Here is a 27472-nt window from a genome sequence, read left to right as displayed (position 1 = left end):
AACTATTAATAATAACAACAAAAGCACAAAACATGCAACAAGCAACAATATAAAGATGGGTAAAAAGTGGAAAATTGAGAAAAATGCAATATGACAAAAATATTACTGATTGATCGGGCTCAGGCTCGGGGAACTATTTCATCGTATTTGCCCGTAGTCACACATAAGCTGAACAATATTTTTCAACAAAATAAAAGCTACACCACTACACGCAAATATGGGAATTTCAGCCATTACCCAGAAAAAAACAAACAGGAATGAAAGATCACGTACCCCCCGAAGAGAAAATTCAAAAAAGTGCATCACAAAAAAATGGAAATCTTCTCCTCTTGCTTTGTTGAATACTAAAATTGTAATCTCGTCTTATCTCATTTTTGCTTTCAGTTTGAATATGTAAATTTGTTGTCAAACAACATCTGCTTAAACGCAACGCTGTGAATAAATTATAGCCCCAGATTGCCAATTTTTCAAACAAATTTTCAACTTGAAACATCCTCACTGATGTGTAGCTAAGATTTATTTGCGTTGAACAGTTGCTGAAATGCTACGATTGGACTACCACTGCGGAAGTTGTGATGCGCTAGTGACTTCGCTTAGCTTGTCACTTCCGATTCTGTGAATTATCATAAAATTTCTTCTTCGACCGATTGTTCAACTGTCTTTTTATATATGTATAATAATCGACTAAAAGAACAGATTAATAATCATAAGAAGCCATTCGAAAATGGCGTTACTATAAATAAATTAACCACAAATCAACCATCAGTGACGAAAACAGAGCCTTTGAAGGATCTGATATTGTTATTTTCATTGAAACTTTGAAACAAGAAACAGGTTAATAAACATAAATAAACGAAATGTAACATTGTTCCTGTCTTATCACTACTATAAAATAGATACACAATTATTTATGTATGTTTGTAAAGAACAGTTTTAAAAACTATAACACAAGATAATAATCGTTTAGAAACGTTCACTGCAGTTAACTATGTAAAAAGCCTACCTCACATTACCGTTGTATTTATCTAAATGGAACTGTTTAATTTCATAATTAAAAAATAATTATACAATAAAATTTAACTTTTCTTTTATTCTTCACGAGGCGGCAGAAGCGAAGGCAGAAAAATGACAGAATACATGTCTGCGCAGATTTGTAGGCGAAAAAGAAAAATCAAGATTGAATAATAAGATTGCGCTTTAAGCTCAAGAATTTTGTAAGATTAATTAATCACTATTTACGATAAAACTTTCCTCATCATTTATAAAAATCTATCTACAAAAAACGACAGTATTTTAATAATTTAATAAATTGTAGTAGACTTGCAGGGTAATCGTACTACACTTTATTATAGACAATTAGGTTCTACAACTAACTGTCTTCTTTCGCGGCTTGATCTGAATTTCACAAAATCTCGCTTTTCGTATATGATAATCTCGAGTATATTATATTAAATATAAAATCAAACACAGGCAAAGTACGAGCGAAAAAATGATCACAGCAACTATTCTCTACCACGAACTGAAACGCAACTGAACTTGTTATATGTTGTTATTTTTTTCTTGATATTGTAACAATAATTGTAACAATAATAATAATAAAAGTATTGCTTGCCTTGCTACAAAAGAAACAACAACAGTTGTTGTGATAAATCAGTCAAAATATCGGCAAAGTAAACAAGCTGTTGCAGCTGGAATTTAGGTCAGATAAAATTCGAATGTCTAAAATTATCGTTTGAAGCGTAGGATTCCACTTAAATTTTTATTTAAATTTATAAAAATTCTTTCAATTAAAATTTACATTAAATACATCTAAATAACAACTGTTTTAAATATTTTTAAGTAATAAACTGAATTTTCTAATAACAACTATAATAATCAAAATAATAAACAAAAATGCACAGTAATCCCATTTTACTTAATTTTCATTTTGCACAAGTGAGAACATTGTTCTTGTCAGTTATCTGGTAACATGAGTGGCAATAAAGCTCCAATTCCTGATTGTCCGCCACCAGCTTACAGTCCGGATCCTGTTGGTATGAATAAGCAAAAATTATGCTATGAAATAACTTTAAATCTTTCACTCGAATTGCAGGATTCATTATTCCTTATATCTTTCTACTATACAATATAATTAAAAAAATTAAATAATATAATAATGGCATTTTAAATTATTATATAGCTTATTGTAGTTTGAGGTTTTGTTTGTTCTTAAAATGTTGAACTTGTAATGATCAACATGTTTTCGTCAGTTTTACTTTAACCACTTTTCATTAAAATTTCTTCACTATTATTGTTATTATTAATCAAAATTAATATTGTACGTTAACTGTTTTTATTTTATATAACAACCAAATACTGACAAATCTATTTACAAATATCTGCGTATTCACATAGTAACTGAGAATGACTCATCGACTTCTGTTATTCACTTAGTGTAAACATGTTTTAACATCAGAAAATGTATACTGGTTTACAATTTAGTCATTGATCTTTCAATATGCTTGAACTTTTTCAATGATTCATGTAATGTAAACTTCATTTGATGATGCGAGATTTTTATAATTCACTGGCCGTAATGTTTGTTGAATTTGTATTATGAATTGAATCGTTAAATTTTTATTTATGAATGATAGAATAGAAAAGTGACATACATCATATAGCTCAGTGTTATCCGAGCAAAATGTATATAATTTGACTGATGCAACTGATCTAGGACCGCCCCCAGTGCATACGATTCCTACAGTTATTGCAGTGACTGCACCACTGGGAGCGGAACCAGTGACTGTTCAGTGCGTTAGCTGTCATGCTGTAGTTACCACTGAAACAAAATTGGTTGCAGGATCGCTGGCGTGGATACTCTGTGTCACTTGTCTGATTTTTGGGTAAGAAACGGGATTTTTCTTTAATACATATTTCGCCAGGTGCGAATTTTCAGATTCTGGTTCGGTTGTTGCTTGATACCGTTCTGCATTCCTTCATTAATGGACGTCGAACATCGCTGCCCAAACTGCAGAGCGGTCATAGGAGTTCACCGCCGTATTTAAATTATTGACTTTTGATTTCATTTTACATGTTTAAATTTACAGTAGTTTCTTTTATTATTCTACAATTTTTTATACCCATCTTTTTCACATCATTTAATAAAATATAATAAATCAACCTTTTTGTTTTACTACGTATGCTTTTTGTTGAACTGACTATGAAACTGTCGTGATATCAAGTGTCGTCATGAGGAACAAAGAAGAAGAAATGCAGCTACATCTAGAGGAAGCTGATGCACAATCACAAACCGGAAGTATTGTAATATTCCAGCAACACGACAGCATTAAATGAACTGAATATATATTTCCAGACCAATCGGCACTACAGCAGCATTGTGTATGGCTTCTCTAAATAGCGTTTCAATTGTTGCAGCCACTTAGCGCCCACAGCACCGTCGATAATACGATGATCACAGCTCAATGTCACTGTCAGAACATTTGCTTCTGCACATCTGAAACAAACAAATACCACGTTACCTTTCGAATCCATATACCGTACATTTTAAAACTTGAAAATCAACAAGTAATACAGTTTTCACAGAATTAACTAAAAAAATTTATCTTTAAAAATCCGTTCATAAACATGAACATCTAAATGATGAACTTAAAAATTCTGCCTTTGCCAAAAAAAATTTCAAAGTTATTTCGCAACAGGAAAAGATAGATTAGTTAGTAATGGGATGAATTTTACCTTTTGTCTTCGTCGAACACGACTCGCTTTTGTACGGTGCCAACAGCAAGAATGGCAGACTGTGGCGGATTGATTATAGCCGTAAAATGATTCACACCGAACATACCCAAATTGGAGACTGTAAATGTGCCACCCTGAAAATTGGATATAAGTCATTTTTTGAACAAATGAAAATAAATCCAACAGCATACTTGGAACTCTTCCGGTTTCAACTGTCCTGCTCTAGCACGAGTTGAAAGTGCAATAATTTCTTCACTAATTTCCAAAATACCCTAGACAAAATAAAAACAAAATATAACATAATGATGAAGAATTGTAATGAAATTAAAAATATGCTGTAAATATAAAAATGAAATCAATTGTAAACCTTTGAATCAGCATTGAAAACTATCGGTGTTATCAGACCCGTATCGGTACTGACTGCCACGCTAACGTCGACAAATTCGTTCCGTCGAATGAATGTTTCCATCCAAAAGCTGTTCACTTCTGGCACCTTCTTGCAAGCAAGAGCGGATGCTTTGACGATGAAATCGTTTACGGAAATTTTGCGATTTTCCTTCTTCAATTCCTCGTTCAATTTACTGCGTAGTCTAAGTGGAAAAAAGAAAATTATTACAAACAATATTCAACAGTAATGTTCAATTTGAACAGTATACTGTAGAATTTTGTCAACAAATATTTCCACCGTTAAATAGTAATGTGGAATTGATGTTTTGGATTCAAGCAAACGTCTCGCTATGGTCTGTAGAAAAGGTGACAAAAAGAAATTATTCACATTTCAACAGCGATGACAAACAACAATTTTGCAAACCTTTCTCATGTTGGACAGTTCGATGTCGGTAAATTTTCCTCCGGCAGGTAGAACCATTTGCATGCGGGCACCGGCCGCAGCAGGCTGACTCAAATCGCCAGCCAGGATACGTCCTTCGGGTCCGGTGCCTTTCATTGACTAACAAGAAAAGCAAAAGTTGTACAGAAAGCGGGAAAATCCTTGGATATACTGAATTGAAATGCAACGAACTTGTAAATCAATTTTCTGTTCACCAGCCATTTTTTTCGCCAATGGTGAAGCAAACACTCGACCCCCTGGTGGAGCTTGAACCGGAGGCTTCGGTGCAGCAGCAGGAGCGGCTGCAGCGGTCACTGGCGGTGGTGGTGGTGCCGCGGCAGCCGTTGCAGCGGCTGGGGCGGCCGGAGCTGCAGCGGCAGGGGCTGGTGCTTGGCCAACCGGCTGAGCACCCAACTCCTCAGCACTCAGTTTGCTAAATGCTGCCACGTCATCAGCGTTCTCCACAATGACGCATAAGAGCTGAAAAATTAGAAATTAACAAACCAAACAACTGCGCGTTTAGAAAAAATTGCAATCCAAGACAAGCTCACATTTCCAACTGGAACATCTTTCGAACCTTCGGGAATGACAATTTTTGCCAAATATCCCTCTTCGCCCGATTCGAATCCCATTGTCGCTTTGTCGGTCTCAATTTCGCACAAAAGATCCCCTTCTGCCACCTCTTCACCTTCTTTCTTCTTCCAACTTACCACATTGCCTTTTTCCATAGTTGGACTCAGAGCCGGCATGTGCACTTTTGTATGCGATGGTAAAGAGCCTAAATATTTCCATACAGCACGTAAACTGTCGATTACTGAAATCACTTTTTTTACAATAAAAACGGTAGCTGGTCATCTGCGAACAGGGCAAAATACTTGAGAAGTTAAGCAGCCTTATATTTGTCCATCTAAACAAACAAATAATCAAATATTACTTACATACACTGAGTCGTTATTATAATATTATTTTCAAATTTTTTAAATAATAAATATACTATATAATATGCAAATATTAAATGTAAAAATTATAAAATAAATGTTTCAATGCAATTTAAAATGCTCATTTATTTTGCATGTATTAAATGCAATATATATATTTATTTATTTTTAAAAAGTAATTCATCATTATCTTATGATAAACATTTGTCAAACTAGTTGGGAAAAATACTTTTCAATTTATAGGTTAGTTTGCTGAAAATTGATTGCCACGCATAATGCATTTGCAAAAATCATTCACATTTAACTTTGGTCATATGCTGTTCAACAATTGCTAAAAATATTTCCATAACCAATTTAGATTGCCAAATAGCAAAAGTCATTTCATTTTATAAATAATATAAGCATTCATGGATGCCGTATAAATAAAAATTAACATAATGCTTATTGCAAAAAATGGCTTAACTAAGCAACTTACTTGGTAGAAACATGCTTCTCACATTTATAACTGAGGTGTTCCAATTGGAATATGGAAAAACATCTTGTCAATCGTCCAGTCATACGTGCGTATCGGTACATGGCAGAAGCCGGTGTATTCAAATGCAAACCCATTTCCCCTAAAACTTACCAACAGCAACAGCTATTTTTGAATCACTATATAAGGTCAACTGAAAAATTTACTAAGCAATCTACCGCAATTAAAAATTAAAAAATTTTAACAGATTCAATTATAAACAATAATTGTGCAAATAATTAGTACTTTTAGAAATGCAAACAAAATTTTTTTCAAACTAGCATTTTCAAATATTTGCTTAAAAAAATAACTTCATATCGAAAGCAAGTTCAGCAAATTAAATTGAAAAAATCTTCTCATAATAACATTAGATTAGTTTAAAAATATTTTATCAACTCTATTCTTACCAGCAAATCCCTAATAGCAATGCTTTTGAGATGGATGCTATTTCCTTTCCAATGACAGTTTTAGTCTGGCAATCAGTGCAACAGTAAAGAATATTCAAGTATTGTTCATTGTTACTGTCTTTTGATTGTTATCATTATAAATGTTCATTAAAAGAATTTCATCATTGATAATAGAATTTTATTTTAAAGCATATTAACATAATAAGTTTTTTTATTTTTTGTTTTATTAATGTATTAACGGACCTTAACAAGCTGAGAAGCGTCACTCTATGATTGGCCAATATGGCAACGGCTGTTGCCTTACTTTCAATCTTCTGTAACACTTATCGCATTATGTTATTGTTTATGTCGATGAACTGCACTCTACTAACAGTGCTAAAATTAACTGTATGGATGCACTTTTGATAACTTATAAAATGTTCACTTTCATAGTATTCATTTTAATAAATCTTCTAATTTTTAAAATAATGTTCAACTTATAATTAATATCGTAGTTTATTAAGGTCAATCTTTCAAATCGAACTCAATCAAACTTTCATTAAGGTTTTTTTGAAGCTTAGAATTTTGGTGCTACATTAAATTTCGTAGATTCAAGTTATTTATTATTATAGTTTTCTTTGATTTTCAAAGTACAATCGCTTGTTAATATGAAATGGCAAATAGCATTCATGTTTTTAATTTTTAAGCATCATCATTTGAATTCTGTACTCTGAAGTGTTTCTCTTTATTTGTTTACAATTTCTGTAGTAGTACAACTTTTCAATAATCAAAAAATCAGTTATGTTTTTCAACAAATTTTAATGTTCATTTATCACAGTGCAACACTTGCTCATGAATTTACATTGACAATTTGTATTGCTTCATGCTTAAGATGATACTTATTACTCAATTTTAACAGTACTATGCTTTTAGGCTTTCACAAAATACTATTCTTAAATGTAAATATGTAATGATAATATTTTATTTTGCACAATAAGAACACACGATGGTTAAGAAACATATGAAAATTAGCCATTTCAGAAAAGGAAAATTACAAAATGAATTGCAACAGAACATAGATCTGTTACCTAGTAGTGTAGCTTACTATAGCGGAAATCAGTTATTTTTTTATGCATATGAATGATAGCTTGTCGGTCAAAATGTCGGCTTTGCTAAGTTATGAAGGCATATTTTAAAAACTTTCAATTTCAAATCAAAAACAGCCTTATTCTGTTATTGGTGATCATAATTGTTAAATTTTATTTAAATTTGAAATTTAGTACATTTTAACTGTAATAAATAAAAATGTGAAATGCAACATTCAAAATAGTAGAGTTGAAAATTTCAAACCTGTCACTGAACAGCTATTATGACGTGGGAATAAATTTTCAAAGGTAACTATCACAGAACAAATGTCTAGAAAAGCTAATTACAAATAAAATATAAATTCAGTCTGTGATCCATTTTCTTCAGATTTTATTTACTCTGCATTTGAATATTTTGTACCAGAATACGTACGGGTATTGGAATTTCCAACGTATGATCATGAAGATTAAAACATTTTATTGATACTAGATAGCTGCCTATCAATCAATGTTGATGCTGTATTAGGATATGCAGTAATAAAAAGAATTTGTATTGATTATCTGGAATCTCATAAATAAACTTGAACTTGCTGAAATTGTAATATATTGTAAATACTAGATAAAACAATTTGCTTCTGTAAAATCAATGCATTCACCAATAGTTATCAGAAAACTTGAGAAAAACTAAAAAATATTTTAAAACTCAAAAACAAACCCCATATTGCATAATCAAAATAGAATCTAACTAGAACAATATAATGAGCAATACCTAAAAACAAACATCTAATAATAGCGTAAGTTTAATTTACTTTAATCGTTGTTTCACAGTATCCTTTTCTGAATCATAGGTATGCAAATAAAATTTTTAGCATATTTTTTCAATTATAATGCATATAATTTCTTTGTAATAAAATATTTATTTACAACAAATTAAAAAACCACAAAGATTTATTAATTACTATATTGTCAAAAAAATTAATGCCTGCATTACATAATTAAGCAAAATTTTGTATCACCATGTACAATGATGTTTTTTGTAAATTTTAGGCATGCAGCCTTACGTTTTGGTGCAAATATTTTCCGTTTTTCTCATGACTGGAAAATCCCTAATTCATTATGCATGCTCATTCGAATTCAATGTGCTGGAAATTTTCGATTTCATTTCATTGAATGGTAACAGTTTATTTTTTTAATATAATATTGTTGTTGACTAATGTAATGCGATTTAATGATTAACATGACAAGCAGGGAAAAGTTATCTGAACTTCATACAATTAATGTATTTACAGGACAAAGCGCAATAGATCACTTTACTTGATGGGTGTGGTAGGAACATTTAAATCATGGTTCCATTCCGTTGAAGATGACGATAAACGTGTTCAGATTACAAACTTAGTGAAAGAAGCAATTGGTTGCTTAAGAAAGAAGTTATTCGAAGATGCCATCGATATTTTGCACAATGCTTTGAAAATTGCTGAAGAAGCAAACGACGACAGAGCTATAAATTACATTTACGATCTTTTGGCAAATATCTACTACGAGATGAATGTTTCAGAAAAAGCACTGGCATTATTTCATAATTTAATGAATCGTTTGTTGTCGCAAAAGGTGCCAAAAGATGATGCATCTATAATTGAAATTTCGTTAAAGATGGCCGACTTGTACGCTATGATGGGAAATGATGAAATGGCAGAGTCTGGTTTTGAATTTTGTTTGAAAACTCAAAAAGAAGTAGTCGATGATCATGAAAAGCGGTTCAACCGAAAGTGGTTGCGTACACAAAAAGTTATTAGGTAAGTATATTTGCTTATTGGATATTATATTTTGAAAGTTGTTCACATTATTCAACAGAAACGTTTTTTGGCAATAGAAACGCAGTTTATAATTAAGTACGAATATAGGTTAGATGTGAGCAAACATCGGCATTACTACATAGGTTATTTGATAAGTAGTTTGTGCTATGCAAATTTCTTCATGAATATTACACGACTATAGGCGAATTAATTATTTTGAAGGGTGATTTAGAATTTTTATATAAATTTATCTTGTTTACATATGAAATTCAAAGTAGATGCAAATTTCAAGGCATTTACATGAACAAAATATTATTCAAGTTGAACAGTATTTAGGCATTCATTTTTGTTCATATGTGAAAGGCAACTATTCCTAAATATTTGAATATCTTATTACTTTTTGATATACAATTGATTACATTAAATATTGACCATCATCAACAAAATGCTCAATAACGTACATCTGAGAGTGAATATTTAATCTGCAATAATTTTAAAGTAATTACAAGTTAACTCGAAAAATAAATAAATAATCTGGCCTAATTAAAAGTTGCTATATACATATGTGTGTGTGTGTGTGTGTGTGTGTTTAAGATTTTGCAATTTTCCGAAAAAGCTCTAAGTACAGTAAAGAAAAAGTAGGTACGTTGGATGGTAATATTATTTTTATGAATTTTATAATTCAGGCCTGAATTTATGAATGAATCTATATTCGATATTTGTAATGTGATTTAAGTGAATATTTGGGAAGGAAGGAAAAAAAATTTATTGAATGAATTGGAACTGTTGTTGATGTTTATTGTAGCGTGAAATCATCTTGTTAAAAGAATCTGAATTTGAAAATAATAATGATTTGAAATTTATATCACCGGGCTATGTAATGAAGTAGTGCTTAGGTGACAATGAGCGTAGGTTGAAATGAATTTTGTATGAGTTGATGTTTAGGTCAGAAAACTTAGCGGAAGGGGAAGAATATTCAGATCCGTATGCTTTGTACGGAATGGTATTGGAAACGTACAGCCGTTACTTGTTGTCGAAAGATCGCGTGGATGAAAGTGTGGAATACTTCAATCGCGCTTTGGAATTTGCCCGTGATATATTCAGTCCAGTGAGTGCGCATGTTGTGATCATGTTGAACAATTATGCGGTGCTTTTGTTGAACCGCGCCCAATTCCAACTGGCTCGCAAATATTACGGTGAGTTGGTCGGACGGGCTGTATATTGTCCAGATATAGCAGATCTGCTTCCCAGCTTCTATTGCAACTATGCAGAAGCACTTTGGCATTGTGGTGAACACGAAGAAGCACAAAAAATAGCTAAGAAAGCGATACATCTTGCTGCCGATGTGAAGGACGAGAAGCAACGGAAACGAGTGACTGAATTTTACAACGCTCTTTTGAAAGATGCCCAAAAGCATGAGAGAAAAAGCAAAGTTTAATTGAAATTAAACTAAGAGAAAGAGATTTATTATTTTTTTTCATTTCTACATAATAATGATTGAGTAATACATGAATTTATTTTCACAAAATGAAGTGACAAATCAGAGCAAGTGTACATAGTGATGGTGTATATTGTGGTTGACTATTGCCAGTGTTGTTAGCAGGCAGAAAATTATAAAATGTGAGTTGATCAATTTGCTGGTACTGTTACATCGATCACCGTGACAAACGCACAGGCGGACAAGTTGATCAGATTCTCCTTTCACTCCTGAACCATAACTGGGAAGAATTTGACTAAGTCGTAGGTTGTAACAGAAATCACGGGGCTTCATCAATGAGGCAGAAATTTGCGATGTATCCAAGATGTTCCAACGAAACAATGACGTCAGGCAACCGCGAATTACGTGATATCCCACCGTATGACCTGAATGATGTAAATAATTAATGTAGAAGTTCAATTATTCCGTGTACAGAATTCAGTACGAATTTTTATTCTTGAATCGTACATATTTATTGAATTGCATAATCATTGCATGCATTTCATTTGCATTTTATTCATAGTCATGTTTTCTTTTAACAATATGAGTATAGTTTATGGAGCGTAGTTTTTAGCGGATGTTGAATGAAATTTTATTTATTAACGAAAAAAGACAGAATGAAAAGAAAAGCTTTGAATAGATTTGCAAAAGAAATGTAGTATTATACGCGTGTGCGATGCAAATTCTAAGAATACGTAGCTTGGCATTTTAAAGCAAATTGGCGTGACTTGAATGTAAAGATGCTTTAAGCGAAGTTTCGATTTTATTTCTTTGGGAAAGAGGAACCGTTGAATTATTGTTTTTATCAGGAGGAAATTTATAAATTGGCGTGAAAATAATTTTCAGGTGGTAAATGTAATTCATTATCCAACGTGTGTGTGTGATTAGAATAGAATACAGTTTATTAATTTTTAATGAAATGTATATAAATTATTTTTCAGATGTATGAATAATTAAATTACAAAATAATCCGTTTCTAAGTTGATGCAAACAACAACTGTGACAGAAATATGAAATTAGTAGATTGATTGATTAATTTTGTGCAAAACTTTTGAAAAGTAACAGAAATGTAATGAAACGAGAAGATTATTAAATTATTGTATCAGTAGTAGCCATTTATATTACTTAGCCTGAAATTAAAACAAACGGAACTTGCATGCACTTCGATAGGTAGTAAAATTTTTTACTTTCCTTTCCGATAACCCTGGATAAGTATCATAAAATGTTCTTTTTATCAAAATCTTTAAACCATTGGGAATGTGACGTCAGTTTTGTTGAAAAAATTTATGTTCGATTTTGTTTATGATAAAACGACATTGTTTTTATGAATTGAAATTAAAGGGAATATCTGAAACATTCACATTGCGCATCGATTTTATCAGAATAGGAACTTGTGAAACTATGCTCAACAGTGCATTTTGAAATGTGCGTACATATCTGCAAATAGCTGGCTATCTGTACTTTCTTGTTTTTATCTTTTTCAATGATTTTGTTATGAGAAATTTAATATTGATTTAATGAGAGTTCATTTTTCAATTTTATTTGCAATTAATTATGCCGCTTAAAATTTCACTTACTAGTATAATAGTGAAATTCGTCGCGTACGATTATTATTGATGAAATTGCGAAAGTGTACATTTTGGATGATTTTAAAAGTTCAAAACAGTTCTATTCATGAATTAATAAAATATGCAATTATTGAATTATTAATTATGTTTTAAATGAATGTTTAAATGTTTAATTATGAATTGTACGTTGTAAATTTCTTACCGGCAATTGTTTTTTGTTGTCTCAACGTGATGCATTGACTGGGGCAAGATTCTAGTGCGATGTGCTGACAATCTCGGCGGTTCATTGTCACACAGCGGTCGGTGAAATTTTTCGGGGTATTGTACCAAGCTTGCAAATGGTACCAGTAAGCCCTCAGCTCATAGCTGGCACAGCTGTAGCACTGAGCGAATGTTTGTCGCGACATTTGGCGGAACTCAGACCCTTGACCACGACGTAATCCATAACGACTATTGGAATTTGAAACGTATGCTTCGCTTGTTATGTCACGGCTCATCGGTCTGATTTTTACATCACCGAATAGTTTAACTTAAAAAAATGAATATATCTATCTTTTATGGAGAGAGATGAAAGAAATTATCAATGATTAATTTGTTCTTTTATTTCAATAATATATTAATCAAGCATGAATTATTAGATCAATAGTTTATGTTCGTCATCAATTTTTAGCAGCAGCGGTATTTTCTAATGAAGGCATTCAAAGTTATGAATAGTATGATAATTTCTTGTAATTATTGATCATATATTGTTGCATTTGTTTTTTATATACACAATACACTCATATCTCTACAAGTATATATATTATAAGTATGCGTGCATAAGGAACGGAAGTTGATTTCTTCTTAAAATAAATTAAAAAATTAATTAATGTAAGATGAAAGTGAAATTCCATGCAATTTCTTGTTTAAATTTTTTTTATTTTTCTGTTGATCAGTGTGTTGAAAAAGCATTTGATGAAATAATGACTTGGGATTTGCTGAAACATATGATTCCACTGAACAATCTACAATTGTTTCAAAATGCAATAAGGAAGAGTGTTGACAATTTAACAATTTTAATTTAAAATGTTACTCGATGTAAAGAGAGATATGTTCAGCTTTCATTGTTTTTGATATTATCATGATGATGATGATGATGTTGCTGATGCGGATAGTGATGGTGAATTAGCATTATCTATATTTTCAACATTGGATGAACGATGAACAATTAATGTATATTGTTTTACATAGTTAATAAATTCAGACGAGGCAATGCAATGAAAATTTACTAGACAACAAACGTCAGCGTTCAATTGTCAAACTGAATTGCGGCTTGTTATTGTCGGCAGGAAACGACAACGCATCAACTTGTGCTCTGCTCGTGCAGATGATCTCATTTTGACGGTCCGTTTCATCCGAGAATATTTATCAAAATCTTTGAAATATAAAACATGCATATAATATGCAAATTAACAACAAACAAACAAACAAAACAAGGATTAGTGAGCTTTTTTGCATTTCGCTTCTGTGCAGTATTGCGTGACTCAATTTTGGAGTAGGGGAATAAAATAGCTTTTGTTTGTTGAAAGATCGTGATTCAAAAGAAAGTGAAGTGTTTGTTTGTTTGTTTGCTTGAGGTTAAAGATTAATCCATTATTATTTTCCTTTATATCATCACTTTTCTTACCACCTTCAGAGTGTTTTGCCTGATGAATTAATTGATGCTTAATGGCAAATTTGACCATTGAATTTTGCTTCTGTTTAAGAAAAAAAATCCTTTAAAAAGTTGGCATTGTATTTTTTCGACTGGTCAGCTATTAATTGCATTTGCATTGTTTTCATTCGATATTAGAAGAGAAAAATGGCAAAATGAGAATCCATATGAAATTTGAATAATCTCGTTATAGATATATTTGTGGATACTATGCAAGGTTGAGGTTAATTTGATTTGATTTGATTTGATTTGATTTAATTATTAAGCGATAACACATATGTAGTGAAATTAAGAAATTATTATTTGTCATAAAATGAGAAAAAAATGGAAGAAAAAAAAGATTGTTTCTCTTACTTGCGTGCATTTTGCCGACAAGCGACAGTTGTATCAGTATGGTCAAGATGAGCATGGATAACGGTAACATTTGTGGAAATGAGCCGTCGTGGAATAATGCATTTTGTTGAAATGGAGTTTGATTCTTCTTATGACAGTTGAGAGGAAGGAGTATGACGATTCAGTGAATTTGAAAAATTTCAAATTTTACTGTCAAGTGAAAATGAAAAATATTCTCAGCCAACCAAGCAGCTATCCATCCACTGGGTATATATATATGTATGTCTGTATGCAGAGATCCCTGTGTGTGCATGCATTTGCATGTCGTCAGTGCGTCGTGTTGTCACTTTTTGCCCGTTTTGTGTGTTTCAACCGCATTGCGCCTGCTAAAGTTTATATAAGTCGCTTTAATCGGTTGGACGCCAGGCGCGAGCCAATCTGCGGTTCTGAAGATAAATGGCAACAATGGACGGCGAATTGATTAACTCCGGCGCTTGAAAGCATCGAAAGGAAAAGCTCAGTAAAACGATTTTCCTGGATGTAAGCGAGTCCCGCCCGTGCTTAGTACTTAGAAAGATTAACTGCACCAATTTGCATCAATAAAAATAACTTCAGCACTGTCAATTTTTAAAACTCACCACTACCTCAGTTTTTTTTTTGATTTTCTTCTAAACTCTCTGACTCTGTGAAGAATATTAATTATTGTTGTGTTGATAATTTGATTTTTCACTTTTTTTGTTTTTTCATCAAATTAAGAATAATTAAAACGAAAATTCTCTTTCATGTCATGTAATGTTGTTAATAATCGAATACGACGAGTATACATGTTTTTTTCTTCTTCTTTATCATCATCATTATCATTTTCTTCTTCTTGTTCTTCCTGTTATTACTAATAATCATATTATTATTATCATTATTACGTTGTTGCTGTTGTCATTATTATTATTAAGTGAATTAAAAATTTCATAACAAATGTTTTGAGCTTGTCGAATTGTTTGTCTGTGTGTGTGTGTGTGGATCTAACTAAATCTGTTGCCGGATGCAGGTTAGCAGGCAATGGTGTTGCATTGTTTGGTGTGCGCGAGAGCTTATTTGATGGTAGCTTTCGATTTTGACATGTCAAATCAATATTGTCGACCGTTGTGGCAAAGTGAATACGCCCAGGTGAGAACCTCATTCCGATTAGCTTGAAACGACGAGGCCAAATAATTGCTTTCAACATAATAATCGTCATCATTGGTAATGTTGTCTTTGACGACGTTGACTTGTTTTTGTGTCTGTCATATCTTTCACCGCATGGCAGATGGATTATAGTACTTGCAGTTGTCATTTTTTGTTTATCACTTGATCATCATTTGTGGTGATTTGATCGGACAAGACAACTTTGCTGATCCATGCTAATTTGTATGAGCAGTGAGTGTTGTTGTTGTTGTTGTTGACCGCGTCTATAATTTGCTTAATAACAACGACTGAAAGCAAATCAACGAATAAATAAGTGATCCGCTTTACTATTCATGTTCATATTGTAGTACAAATCAAATCGGATCAGATATAGATCATTGCCAAACTGAAATTCCAACTGACTTCCATTCTACTGTTCAAATCAGAAAGTATTTCTCAACGGTCGTCATACACGGATATGTATTTCAATTTTGAATTGTAATTTATTAGATTTTACAACAAATAATAATGATGATGTTCATTTTGATGGATAAAGTTAAATTTTCAAAAACTCGTGGCTGTTTTTGTGATCAAGTCTCTCATTTGTACAGTTTTAAAAATTATTTGCAAAATTTCCTTGAAATGATGATATATATATATGATGAAGTAGTATTTGTTTACTTGAGATGATTGAACAGAGGAAGGTAAACGTATAGCTATTGAAAAATGTATTTTTATTTGTTATTTTAAATTTGGACCATTTTAGAAAATTGATTTTTTATTGAGTTGAGATTAATCGATTAGCGTTGGCAGAGTTGATGCGGTTTCACCTTCCTCCGCGGAGCTGTTGATATCAGTTTTGCAGTTCAAAATTCTGGCATCACATTCTGCATCAGTTAATGCAAAAAGGTTTCAAAACAGGGAAAAGATTTTCAGATAATGCCGCTTCAATTTCAGAAGGGCAATTTGAAAAGTATTGAATGAATGAATGGACGAATCAATCGGTTCGCATCGAATGTGATCCTTCTTCTTGAATTATGAATTGACGTGCTGCTGTTGTTTAGGTGAAGTGCAGTTTGGAGATGAGCAGTGAGCAATATGCTGAGTCCATTGCATGAATTTTGTCAAAATTTTAATAAATTTATTGGCCATCGATTGCAATATGCAATAATGAAATAAAACCCATTTTCAACAGTTGTTCATTTGACTAGAATTTGGTCACTTCTGTATGTCTGTGTATTTCTTTCGAATCAACGACAAAGCAGAATTGCTTTGCATCCCATGAAGAACAAAACAAAAATTACGATTTTAATTTGTTAAAAAATGAAATTAATTTTACAATTTGTTTGATTTTCTTTTGCGCACAATTTTGCACAATTTGTGAATTCAATTCACCATTTTCACCTGAGTATATTAAAAAAAGAATTAATCTCTTTTTTATAAATCAAGCGTTCATTTTCAAGTTTTACGATGCACAGTTGTGCTGGTGAATTGTGAAAACAAGTGGAATTTTTCATACTGTATTTTTGATCATTGAATTTTTTTCTACCGAAAGATTTTAATTTCGAACGATTGCAAAAATTGAAAAAAATAATTTTTTTTTATTTTTGAAAACCAAATTATTTGTTGATATATTTTTTTTCTTGGTATTTTGATTTTAATTTGAAAGTGAAAAAGGAAACCATTTTCTTGAACAATATTGAAAAAATAATTAAGATGAATAATAGTGCGATGAATGGTTTCATATATATTTTTTTCTTCTTCTTATTATTATTATTTTGGACTGTTGTTAGCCGATTGATCTTTGACTTCGCATGAAAATGATTCGCAGTTATTAAACATAATTTTAATAAAATGTTTTTTTCCGTCGGAAGTTTGATCAACACTGTCATTTTTCACATTGTCGTAGTGAAAAATTATATTCATATATAGACGCATGGAAAAAATGTTCACAGCAGTCCCAAAAGCCATAAAGTATAGAAAAAATTTTCTTTTTTGAACAACTCTGCTTCGTTTTGCTGTTTCCGGATAATTCTGTAAGAATTTATTCTAGTAATGTAGGTGGTGAAACTTTTACTTTTTGTTTCTGTTTATTTTTTTTCTCAAATTATTAACTGATTTTTTTTATAAAATAATTTTTGAAATTTGAATATCACTTAAATCGATAAGTGAATAAGTAGACTTGAATATGAAAAGTATTCCTCTCAGAACCTATGGTATGTTGTTTTTTTAATTCAAATTGTTGTTCAGCCATAATTTAATGATGATAGACATGCGTAATCAGCCGAGCACATTGGCTACTTTATTCCAAGCAAAGCACATAATATATATCAACAAGAATAATAAATGTTCTTTGGTTTGAATTGTGCTCTTTTGTTATGTGTGTTTGCTGACTGTTCTGCTACTGCTACTGCTGCTGCTTGTATTGAATTTCAATAATACATTCGCCTGGCTGGTCGGTCAGTGGCATTTGTGGCAAACATTTTCCCGCTTTTCAATTATTCATTTGACCATTTTGACGTGTCAGAAAAGTCTCTGCCATTGCGCGTGCACGGTAAAAACGGTAAACAGCGATCAAACCCAAGTGAGATGCGTTTCACTTGTCGATGAATATTTAATGACAACACTTTCAAATATAACAATTCATCATCATTTGCACGTGATTTCCCTTTGCTATCATTCAAAATAGCATAAAGCAATTTAGCAATTTTTTTCAAAAACAAAAACATTTCAAAAATAATACCGTTTAATACAAAGCAACAATCATGCAATACGTATTATGCCTGTATTGTTTATTCACTTTTCACAACTTTTGCACTTGTTAATAATTAAAAAAATTAATTAATTAAATTTCAGAAAATAAATGACTTCTTTTGAATGCAGAACAATCTGTTCAAACGGATATCTTTGTTGTGTTATTCTATTTTTCTCATCTCTTATTGCTGCTGGTGCCATTTTCTTTGAAATCAGAGAGGGGCATCGCGACCAATTGCACAAAGTCCATGCACGCATGCGTGCTTTTGCGTGCTCGAGTCCATACATGAGGGATTTCTTATGTCATAATCTTGTTAGCCTCGTTCATCGAGCACAATGCCGTCAGTGCGAGGCAGAGTTTGAAAATTGCACACTGAGCTTGCCAACGAAGCCGCCGTTTCTCAATTGAACTGATCTGATCAATTTTCATCCACAATCGGACAATTTAACAACGCGCTGACGTGCACCGCATTGTCAATGGCATTGTAAATGATCGCCAGTTGCCTGCTCAAATTTTCAACAGCTTCCAATTATTCAGCCAACATCCAACTATTTTTCAATTCTACCCTCATGGGCAACCGAGTAGTTATTTTTAAAATTAGCTTACGTGCTACGAGACTAACCACTTTTGCAAATGAAAAGACCAAAAATGTAGGGAAAGAAACTACAGAATACGACAAAACAAAAAAAAACACATGACTACATACTGTGCAAAAAATTACCATATAATACTTAATAATCGGCATACTGTAGTAACCGTACAACAAGCAACAGCGTCATTTTCCTTTGTTCAATAGTTTGGTACATCTGCGATTTTATTTATTTTTATTTTATTTTTTTAAACTTGTTCTTTGTATCATCTCGTGATGGGATTGTATTGAAAATATTTGATTTTGAACCAGATGATGAAGATGTTCAACTCCCTTGACGAATGTAACGATCAAAAAATTTTTTTAATTAATGGTATGTGTCTTTTTTCATATTAAAAGCTTTTAATTTTTGAACACATCTGGATAGGTTTACTCATGAGAATGTCAGGTTTTTTAATCCGCCTTATTTTCTTGTCTCATTCTTTGTTTGTTACTTTTTTTCATTTGTTCTTCTTGCAGATACATCATTTGAAAATTTTGTTCTCTCTTCATTGATCAAACTTATTTTTATTCATGACCAAATCACTGAGATTGAAGAACATTTTAAACTTTATTAACTTCATAATATAATAAAAGAAATCAGCTTTATCAAGATTATGCATTTGAAAATTTTGTTCATAATTAGGAAACAGTTTTGCATCAAATACATGACATTTAACTTTTTCTTAATTTTAATTTTCAATTTAAAGTATTTTCGTCTTAAATTTGTTTCTTCGTCCGCTCTATCATTGTAAACATTTACAACTGAAACCGAGCTGACGCACATTTAAATGCATAACTTTTTTTTGGTGTAACTGGACATTGCTTTTTCTTTGTTCAACCTAGTAGTTATAAAATCAGGCGATTAAATTCGAATTGACACAATTGCTAAACAGGTGTATATTTTATTGCCGTTATTATTATTTGTAATGCTGCATTAGTCGGCCCGATTTATTGATATTTTTGAACATTAGCAGTGGCTTGTCTGAAATATGCCGCTGTTAAATCGCCGAAATTGTCGAACATTGTTCTAATTTGCCAAAACAAGAAAAGGTTTTTAGTTGACCTGGCTTTTAAAATTCTGTTAACTATTTTATATGACGCAATCAAACAAATATTAATTTTTACTTCAGATTGAAGCAAGTTTGACCACTTGTTTCTTTTTTTCTTTGGTGATTCTACACCGAGCATAGGATGAAATGTTCACATAAATGACGTTTAACAAATTTAGGTGTTAAGAGTAAGATTAAGCGGTGGCAGGATTGTAATTGTTATAGGTCTCACTTCACTATTTAATTGTTAATATCGGCTTTCGTTCCGCATTAAACTGGCAGCACTGCGTTTTGCCTGCAGTAATAATAACAATTATCTATACATTTCTGCAGTTCAATAAAATAATTGAATAAACTACCACTTCTATAGTATTTTTTGAAGTTACATGTCTTTCTTCCATTTTCATTTTTTGTTGCAAACTTTACGTTTAGATTCGGTTATTTTATAGCAACATTTCTTTACTGTCTCTTTCATATGCAGATACTGAGGGTCAGTTTTATTCTGTTTAAAATATTCCATGAAAATTAAATATCAAACACTTCTGAGGCCCCCTCTCTGTTGTCAGCAATCTTTCACTGATGATTAATTTGTGTTTCATAGACTGTCAGTTCAGATCAGATTATTTATTTATTTCTTTTATTGTTTTTCTTTTGAAGTAGGCTGCTATTACTGTAAAATTACCGAATATTAGATGTTGATTTTCAGGAGTAAATTTCATTTCATTTGTAAGTTATGGAGCTCTTTGTCGATGTTCAGTAGCTATTGTTCAGTGTTTATAAGATGCTTTTAATATTTAAGAATGAATGTCTTATACGTTGTTTTTGATGACGAATGCAGATTTTGCAAGATAAAAGGTGATTTGGAAAAAGCTTATTTTTAAAATACACGTCAAGAAGAAAAGTACTTGAAGGCATCCATTGAGAAAAGGCAAGAGACAAGGAGCTCACGTAGAAATTGATAGCTCTATTCAGCGAAAGGAATACATTTTGAAGCTGGACAAATAGTAATTTCCATTTTAATCTGGAATTAGACGGTAGATTCTTACAAATGCAATTACACTCATGCGCAGCATATTTGCTAGAAAATCAACAGTCATACAGAGAGTTGTTCAAAGAAAACAAGTTCCTAAAATCGAGAACTTTTCTTCATCCAAAATCATTCGACGCACGAACGCCTGAAACTCCTGGGAGAATCTCACGTTGTGCTGAAGTATAAAATGAAGAAGTAACTGTTGCCTGTGATGGTAATAAATGGAAAAGATACACGTTTGAAAGACTGGAATTGGTTCGACACACGGAATATATGATGGCTAACTGCAAAATATTGACACCCACTGAAAGATTCACGGATGTTTGCGAGGAAGGATTGGATCAGTAGCCTGGTCGACCTGCATTAGTAATTTTCGATAAGAAAATAAAACACAAGTTCTTACGCTACTGACCACTACCGTTTGTTTCAAAAGACAAATAATACAGATATGTATCCATATCTTTCTGACGACTGACGAACTAATTCTTCACAGAATTTGCTGCAGGAAAATTCTTCACGAACATTTGGGTAGAGTATATACACAAGTTCGAGTTAATGAACCATCGCTTGGCTTTTATGCACACGTGTGATTGATTTATATCAGAGAAACAGGTCGGTGGTCAAGTAAAAAGAAATGCCAAGTTGCAGTGAAGATTGTGCCGTTCTCAGGATTCAAGATCGGTGCAGAAGGAATACACCCAGCAGACGAAAGGATTGTGAAACGAATATAAACGTTTAGGACATGGGGGGGGGGGGAATAAATGTCATTTCCATAATCAACATGTTAAAAGTACCCAAAGTCAGCTAATACTTGGGAGACTCCCGAAACCATGTTGACCAGAATTAATTTGACGGTCAACTATGTTGACGGTATTTTGCTGAAAGAAGTTTGACCATACGGATTCGGAAAAAATTTCCTAGATGTAAAGATTGCTTGAATAACTGATTTTCTCTGATCGTTGGCCAGTGCTACTGAATGAAGGTACAAAATGGAAATTTACACAAGAATTCAATTCTGCTGTTTCCTTAGTGACCTTCAGTTGAAATTTGATGGTCTACGACGGCAGCAGAATTGAAGACGTATTCAAAGGAAAGCAGGACAAGCATCAATGTTTTAATTCCAATTGGTCAATCACTTTATAAAACTGCACAAAAGATTATCTCAAAATGGTGGAAAGTTGACTATTTCCGTAAGCTGCATTTTATTTTTGAATTGCACCAACAATGGATATTCAATTTATGATTATTTAACATAACTAAATTATGCATTAAATCTCTTTTGTGTGAAATTTCATGTTTATGTTCAACAGCAGTTTGTTAGGATATTAAAATTTTTTATAAGAAAATAAATATATTGCAAACTAATTACTATTAAAAGTAAAATACTTTAATCATAAAAATGAGCTTCTGGCAGAAGTTGAATATTTTATATCTTATATTTAGTTGAGGTGCTATAAAAATTTATAATTCAATAGGAAATCTAATTCAGCGTTGAGTTGTATCTCAGAACGCTTAGCGCATACTATGCAAATCAGCGTTGCTTAAAACTCGTTTCTTTGGTAGCGAGCACCTTTTATTCATTTCACGTATAACTAGATTAACCGTATTATATTTCATCAATTTTTTTGAAAATCAAAGTCACTTAAAATTTCTGAAACAAATATTATTAAATATGAATTATTCTTTTGATATTCAAAAAGTGCATAAATTAAGTGAAATTCAATTGTTTCAAATTAATATTATTCATGACATTTGGTGTAATGAGGGCAAATAGAAGAGTTAAACTGAGCTAAGAAACTATGAAATAGCATTTCAATAAAATATAGTCGAAGTATGATCTAATATGGAGACAAAAATATTTTTGTTTTGTGCAAATTTTCCTTGTATAATTTTTTTAATTTAAGACAATACATTAGTCAGCAATGCGTGTATTAATTGTTTTCAAAAATTTTGACACTATAGTATTATTCATTTCGCACTTTTTTCATAAAACGGTTTTATCGAAAACAAAACTGCTTTCTATGATAATAATAATTTAAAATATGAAAGAAAGGAATTGTAATAGATGAAATTGGTATTTATTTAAATAAAAATATAAAATTTTAAACAAATAGGTTTAAAAAAAAAGATTAAATGGCAGCGATAATTTGCATACTATTAATTATAAATAGAAAAAATGTTTTATTTCAATCGGCAGTGGAGACGTCCGCATGTTCGTATTCCACTGATGGTTGATGTGTTGGTTTGGATATCGCCAGAGCAATCTGACGCCGTACTGTGCGGAAGAGGATTCAAATGATCCTGATAGCACTCCAGGTACACCATTGCAATCCTGTTGATTGCAAGGCAAAGGAGTTGGGCGATATCCCTAATCACGATTAATTAATAATCAACCCTTTACAGTTTTTCAGATAAATTTCATGCAGAAAATTGCAAAAATCATTTGTGTAAATGATAAAATGAAATATTTTCATTTTCATGCTGCAGTCCAGGGGGCGCTTTACGTTTTTCAGCTTTTCAGCAAAGCTTCACACAGAACAGCAAAAATCCTACGCTAATAATAATAGAATGCAGTATTTTTATTTTATACTGCACGTAAATTTAAATTTTGATTAAAAAAAATTCATTTTTTGATAAATATTTCATATTTAAAAATGCTGTATTCAAAGAAAGAGATTTTAAATAAAAATATAAATGGCAATGATAATAGTATTTTGGCTTAAATCAAATATAAGAATCACAAATTGCAGTGGAAACTTTTGCTTCTTCTTTATTATTTTATTGGTGGTTGATTTGCTGTCCTGCGCCCACTCGTATGCAGAGTAATATCAAATTGCCAACATATTTGGTACTGATGCACCAAAGTGTAAAGGCTTGTCTGCTTTGCTACGTGAACATGGGTCAGAAAAGCCAAATGCATCATCACAATGATGGCATTTTTCACAACATCCCAAATAGATGAATTCCATCAGACGGATTGTATCGATGGTAAATGCGAATTTAAATTTTGATTTTTTTTTATAAAATTCATTTTTTGACAAATATTTGCTTTTTAAAGTTATATTTTACTTTACTTTATTGTTTTTCTTTTTGCTTCAGTGTACCGTGAAAGGGATCGTCCATAAATTGAAAGAGTCCTAATAATTTACGGTCCAGATTTGTTGAAAATGTCAAAATACTCAGCATCCACTGTTTTCACTTATTTTATCTGCATCTCGTCTACTTTGTTAAATTGTTATTTTCGAATTTGCATATGTTGTGTGGCATTTTCATCAATAGTTGTGCATATAAATCAGGTTTGAACAGCACATGTCACAACTGATGGCAGCATTTTAGAAGATTTGAAATGCTCAAATCATCATCAGTTTCCACTTTCCCTTTTCATTTCGATTATAAAATTTATTTTTCGATAAACATTTTTTTTTAAACCTGTTGAATTCAAAAATATGGATACAAAATAAAAAGTAAATGCCAATCATAATAGTAATAATGTGCAGCGGTTATTATAAATAGAATAATTATTTCATACTAATCGGCAGTGGAAACGTCCGCATGTTCGTATTCCACTGGAGGTTGTCTTGCTGGATTCTGCACTCTTGTATGTCATAGGTTTGACATACAAGAGACGACACAGTGAAAGCGAGTGCGGTTTACCAAATGCCATTAGAAAAGCTATGTATATTCTTACACAAAGTTTTCATACAAGAAATTTGTTTACCTTCATTATCATTTTATTGTATTTTTTTAATTTTTTATCATCAAAGAATTTTGGTAAGTTACAATTTTGGTCTTCGTAATTCTGTTTTCAGCACAAGAAAGCAGTGTGCTTATATATTTAGGTGATAAACTTTTTTAGACTTGTTCCATTTTTGTAGGTCATTTTTGAATATTCAAATTGAAACTTAAGACATGCGGAGGCCGGTTTTGACAAAGACAATGGTTTTGTTAGGGCGTTTTTTGTCAGATAGTTTATATTTTGACTTTAAACGTCAATGTCATTTTTGAATTTTGAAATAACTGTCAAATATCATAAATAAAAAATAATAATACTGTCAAAATAAATAAAAAAATTATTCAAAATAAAAAATAAATGGCAATAATAATAATCATAATAATAATGTCTGGGGGTTATTATAAATGGAAGAATTATTTCATATTAATTGGCAGTGAAAACATCCGCTTGTTCGTATTCTACTGTTGTTTGTTGATTTCCTGGATTGCTTACTTTCATAAAGACCAAAAAATTAAAATCAATCCTCACACCTTTGAGGGCTTGTCAGCTGTATAATGCCTTGAGGTGCAATTGGAAGATGTGAGTTTTTTCAACTGACACCTTTTTCATAACATCTTATATAGACAATACAGAACAGCAATTATCATAAATTATTAATTAAATGCAATCGTTTTATTTTAATTTGACGTGCGAATTTTAATTATGCTCTTGATTGTACAATTTATTTTTCATAAATATATTACTTTTAAATATGCTGTATTCAAAGATATAATGTAATATTATATTATATAATATGCATTAAAAATAAATAAAAGTAATTATAATTATTTGCATTAATTATAAATGCAAAAATTATTTCATCACAAACGGTAGTGGAAGCGTCTATTCTTTCGTATTCCACTAGTGGTTGATTCGTTGGATTGTGCACTCGTAAGAAGTGTGCAACCTAATGGATATAGTTACGGGCTTGTCTGCTATATGAGGCCCCAACGTGAATATGTCGAGCAAAATTAGCTGTAAAGAGATTGCTGTTTGCTCAACGTGCTGATGCGGTGAAAGCTGTTTAGCAGAAAATGCATGCAAATTTTTATTCCATTTCTATACATATGCTTTAGTTTCGATGATTGCTGGCCTACGGCGTGCGGTGAAAGTGCGACGACGATTCTCCTGCGATGAAGATCATGGAATAACATTTAAAACGTCTTTGCTTTTCATTTATTATTTTTTATTTCCTCAAATTCATTCATTCAATTAAGCTGTTATTTATAACTTTTACTGCGCTAGCAGGTGAGCATTTGATTTTATGTTTCATATTTTAATCGATTCGAAAAATGATGAAGATGCGGGCAACATGAAGCAGAAATGGAAAACAAAAGGTATACAGGGTCTCCCGTGGGTCCCTATTTTATATGTCTGGTATGAGGATACTTCGAAAGGGTAAAGTGATCCCCTAGTTGAATTAAGCTAAGGACAAACCTGTATGGTTGAGATTTCAAATAATGCAGTGTGTGGGCTTTGACGCAGCAAAATCGTTGTATGCAATGTTTTGAAAATTTCATTTGTTAACTATTATTTATTTTCATATATCGCTTAGCTTAATTTCAAGACGCACATTTTTTAATTGTTTTTATTAACCAATCATGGTATTATTAACCAATTTTTTAACCAATAACCAATTGGTGAGAAATTTGCTAAAACTCCAATTTAGCAATATTGATATCTGTAAAATTATTGTAAACAGCAACATTGTAATAAACTTTGTAATCAAAACGAATCGTTTTGAATATATGATATTTCTGAACCGTTGTTAGTTATTATTGAATGAAATTGTTTAAATAAAAATGTTCAAAATTATCAGAATTGCTTTAATGCATAAACAAAAGCAGCATCAATTTTACTGAAATTATAAGATTTTTTTGGTGAGAAAATTTCTATTTATTAAAATTATATGCCATACACCCTTACCAAACTGTTTCAAATATTTCCATCTCTATTATCTGAATTCAAATAGCTTCTTTGTCATCCACATGAACAATATGTGAACAAATGCGCCATCAGAAAGAAGTACTGGCGACAAAAATGTGACAGATTTATTTACATGATTGCAGGATATACACGAATTTTCACTTTATGCAATTTATAAGCAACTCAATCTCCACTATGAGCATACGATTAATGATGAAGCATTGGATGCTGTATGAGAAATGTAATTTCAGGGACAATTCAATTGCCGGGAAAATAGAAAATATTGTTTTACAGAATAATAACAAAATAATCAATCTACTTTGCACGTAATTTTAACGCATATTTTCTATATCATCATCAGTTGTTTAAACATATTGAAACGCATTTTCAAAGTTATTTATGAATTATTGATTATTTAATGTGCCCTGCTTTTCTGAACGACTCAGCTGTAGCGACAAGGATAATAGTTGGTTACTCTATTTTTGAATGTATTTCAAATAGATCAGTTTTGGGGGAAAATCTTTTTATTATGTGTTTGCTAATTTGCTGTACAATAACCTTGCAATATTTCAGATCAACAGCATATTCAGCGTTCAGCTGCCCCTGAAATTCAGGTGCGCAAATTCAGTTGTACAAAAGGCGGCGATTCAGCTTGAAACAAAATCACTGACAAATCCATAAAACAGTTATGGATGAACATTGATTTAAATCATAATAACACAACAGAAATGGAAAGGAAATTAGATTAACGAAGATCAAGAAGAGTCTGATAAGCATTCATGACTCAAAAGGGAATTGTTCTA

The 27472-nt window shown here is 31.7% G+C and overlaps 11 protein-coding genes across 11 annotated transcripts; 6 read left to right on the top strand and 5 right to left on the bottom strand.

Annotated features, from left to right (window-relative positions):
* Positions 1 to 669: 669 nt before the first annotated feature.
* Tsp_08475 (hypothetical protein) lies at positions 670 to 1699 on the top strand. The gene is made up of 4 exons (XM_003375438.1): positions 670 to 800; positions 927 to 1017; positions 1471 to 1538; positions 1603 to 1699. Exons 1-4 carry the CDS (start codon positions 670 to 672, stop codon positions 1697 to 1699), a joined length of 387 nt encoding a protein of 128 aa, XP_003375486.1.
* Positions 1700 to 1969: 270 nt separating this feature from the next.
* On the top strand, positions 1970 to 3044 carry Tsp_08474 (lipopolysaccharide-induced tumor necrosis factor-alpha factor-like protein). The gene is made up of 3 exons (XM_003375437.1): positions 1970 to 2033; positions 2666 to 2882; positions 2936 to 3044. The coding sequence occupies exons 1-3, from the start codon at positions 1970 to 1972 to the stop codon at positions 3042 to 3044; spliced, it is 390 nt and encodes a 129-aa protein (XP_003375485.1).
* A 319-nt stretch (positions 3045 to 3363) lies between these two features.
* Tsp_08473 (putative pyruvate dehydrogenase complex dihydrolipoamide acetyltransferase) lies at positions 3364 to 6294 on the bottom strand. The gene is given in 12 exon segments (XM_003375436.1): positions 3364 to 3493; positions 3733 to 3866; positions 3924 to 4004; positions 4100 to 4322; positions 4389 to 4474; positions 4544 to 4681; positions 4754 to 5041; positions 5113 to 5375; positions 5404 to 5468; positions 5975 to 6113; positions 6125 to 6164; positions 6289 to 6294. 12 exon segments carry the CDS (start codon positions 6292 to 6294, stop codon positions 3364 to 3366), a joined length of 1593 nt encoding a protein of 530 aa, XP_003375484.1.
* A 405-nt stretch (positions 6295 to 6699) lies between these two features.
* Tsp_08472 (hypothetical protein) lies at positions 6700 to 8658 on the top strand. Its single transcript, XM_003375435.1, has 7 exons — positions 6700 to 6752; positions 6921 to 6960; positions 7029 to 7087; positions 7438 to 7515; positions 7544 to 7572; positions 7849 to 7933; positions 8529 to 8658. The coding sequence occupies exons 1-7, from the start codon at positions 6700 to 6702 to the stop codon at positions 8656 to 8658; spliced, it is 474 nt and encodes a 157-aa protein (XP_003375483.1).
* A 140-nt stretch (positions 8659 to 8798) lies between these two features.
* Positions 8799 to 10712, top strand: Tsp_08471 (putative tetratricopeptide repeat-containing domain protein). Its single transcript, XM_003375434.1, has 3 exons — positions 8799 to 9180; positions 10255 to 10470; positions 10504 to 10712. Exons 1-3 carry the CDS (start codon positions 8799 to 8801, stop codon positions 10710 to 10712), a joined length of 807 nt encoding a protein of 268 aa, XP_003375482.1.
* Positions 10713 to 10814: 102 nt separating this feature from the next.
* Positions 10815 to 12816, bottom strand: Tsp_08470 (caenorhabditis elegans ly-6-related protein). The gene is made up of 2 exons (XM_003375433.1): positions 12522 to 12816; positions 10815 to 11137 (listed from the first exon to the last, which is right to left on the bottom strand). The coding sequence occupies exons 1-2, from the start codon at positions 12814 to 12816 to the stop codon at positions 10815 to 10817; spliced, it is 618 nt and encodes a 205-aa protein (XP_003375481.1).
* Positions 12817 to 15096: 2280 nt separating this feature from the next.
* Positions 15097 to 15675, bottom strand: Tsp_08469 (conserved hypothetical protein). Its single transcript, XM_003375432.1, has 2 exons — positions 15370 to 15675; positions 15097 to 15225 (listed from the first exon to the last, which is right to left on the bottom strand). Exons 1-2 carry the CDS (start codon positions 15673 to 15675, stop codon positions 15097 to 15099), a joined length of 435 nt encoding a protein of 144 aa, XP_003375480.1.
* Positions 15676 to 18369: 2694 nt separating this feature from the next.
* On the top strand, positions 18370 to 18669 carry Tsp_08468 (hypothetical protein). Its single transcript, XM_003375431.1, has one exon. The coding sequence runs from the start codon at positions 18370 to 18372 to the stop codon at positions 18667 to 18669; it is 300 nt and encodes a 99-aa protein (XP_003375479.1).
* A 2320-nt stretch (positions 18670 to 20989) lies between these two features.
* Positions 20990 to 21319, top strand: Tsp_08467 (putative toxin-antitoxin system, toxin component). The gene is made up of 2 exons (XM_003375430.1): positions 20990 to 21140; positions 21165 to 21319. Exons 1-2 carry the CDS (start codon positions 20990 to 20992, stop codon positions 21317 to 21319), a joined length of 306 nt encoding a protein of 101 aa, XP_003375478.1.
* Positions 21320 to 23152: 1833 nt separating this feature from the next.
* Tsp_08466 (conserved hypothetical protein) lies at positions 23153 to 23940 on the bottom strand. Its single transcript, XM_003375429.1, has 2 exons — positions 23813 to 23940; positions 23153 to 23339 (listed from the first exon to the last, which is right to left on the bottom strand). Exons 1-2 carry the CDS (start codon positions 23938 to 23940, stop codon positions 23153 to 23155), a joined length of 315 nt encoding a protein of 104 aa, XP_003375477.1.
* Positions 23941 to 25604: 1664 nt separating this feature from the next.
* Tsp_08465 (conserved hypothetical protein) lies at positions 25605 to 26016 on the bottom strand. The gene is made up of 3 exons (XM_003375428.1): positions 25975 to 26016; positions 25809 to 25871; positions 25605 to 25763 (listed from the first exon to the last, which is right to left on the bottom strand). Exons 1-3 carry the CDS (start codon positions 26014 to 26016, stop codon positions 25605 to 25607), a joined length of 264 nt encoding a protein of 87 aa, XP_003375476.1.
* Positions 26017 to 27472: the final 1456 nt, after the last annotated feature.

Source organism: Trichinella spiralis, assembly GCF_000181795.1.
Source record: "Trichinella spiralis strain ISS 195 chromosome Unknown Scfld5, whole genome shotgun sequence".
In the NCBI taxonomy this organism is placed as follows: domain Eukaryota; kingdom Metazoa; phylum Nematoda; class Enoplea; order Trichinellida; family Trichinellidae; genus Trichinella; species Trichinella spiralis.
The sequence above is the reverse complement of the archived record's forward strand: the minus strand, read 5'-3'. Positions and strand labels throughout refer to the sequence as shown.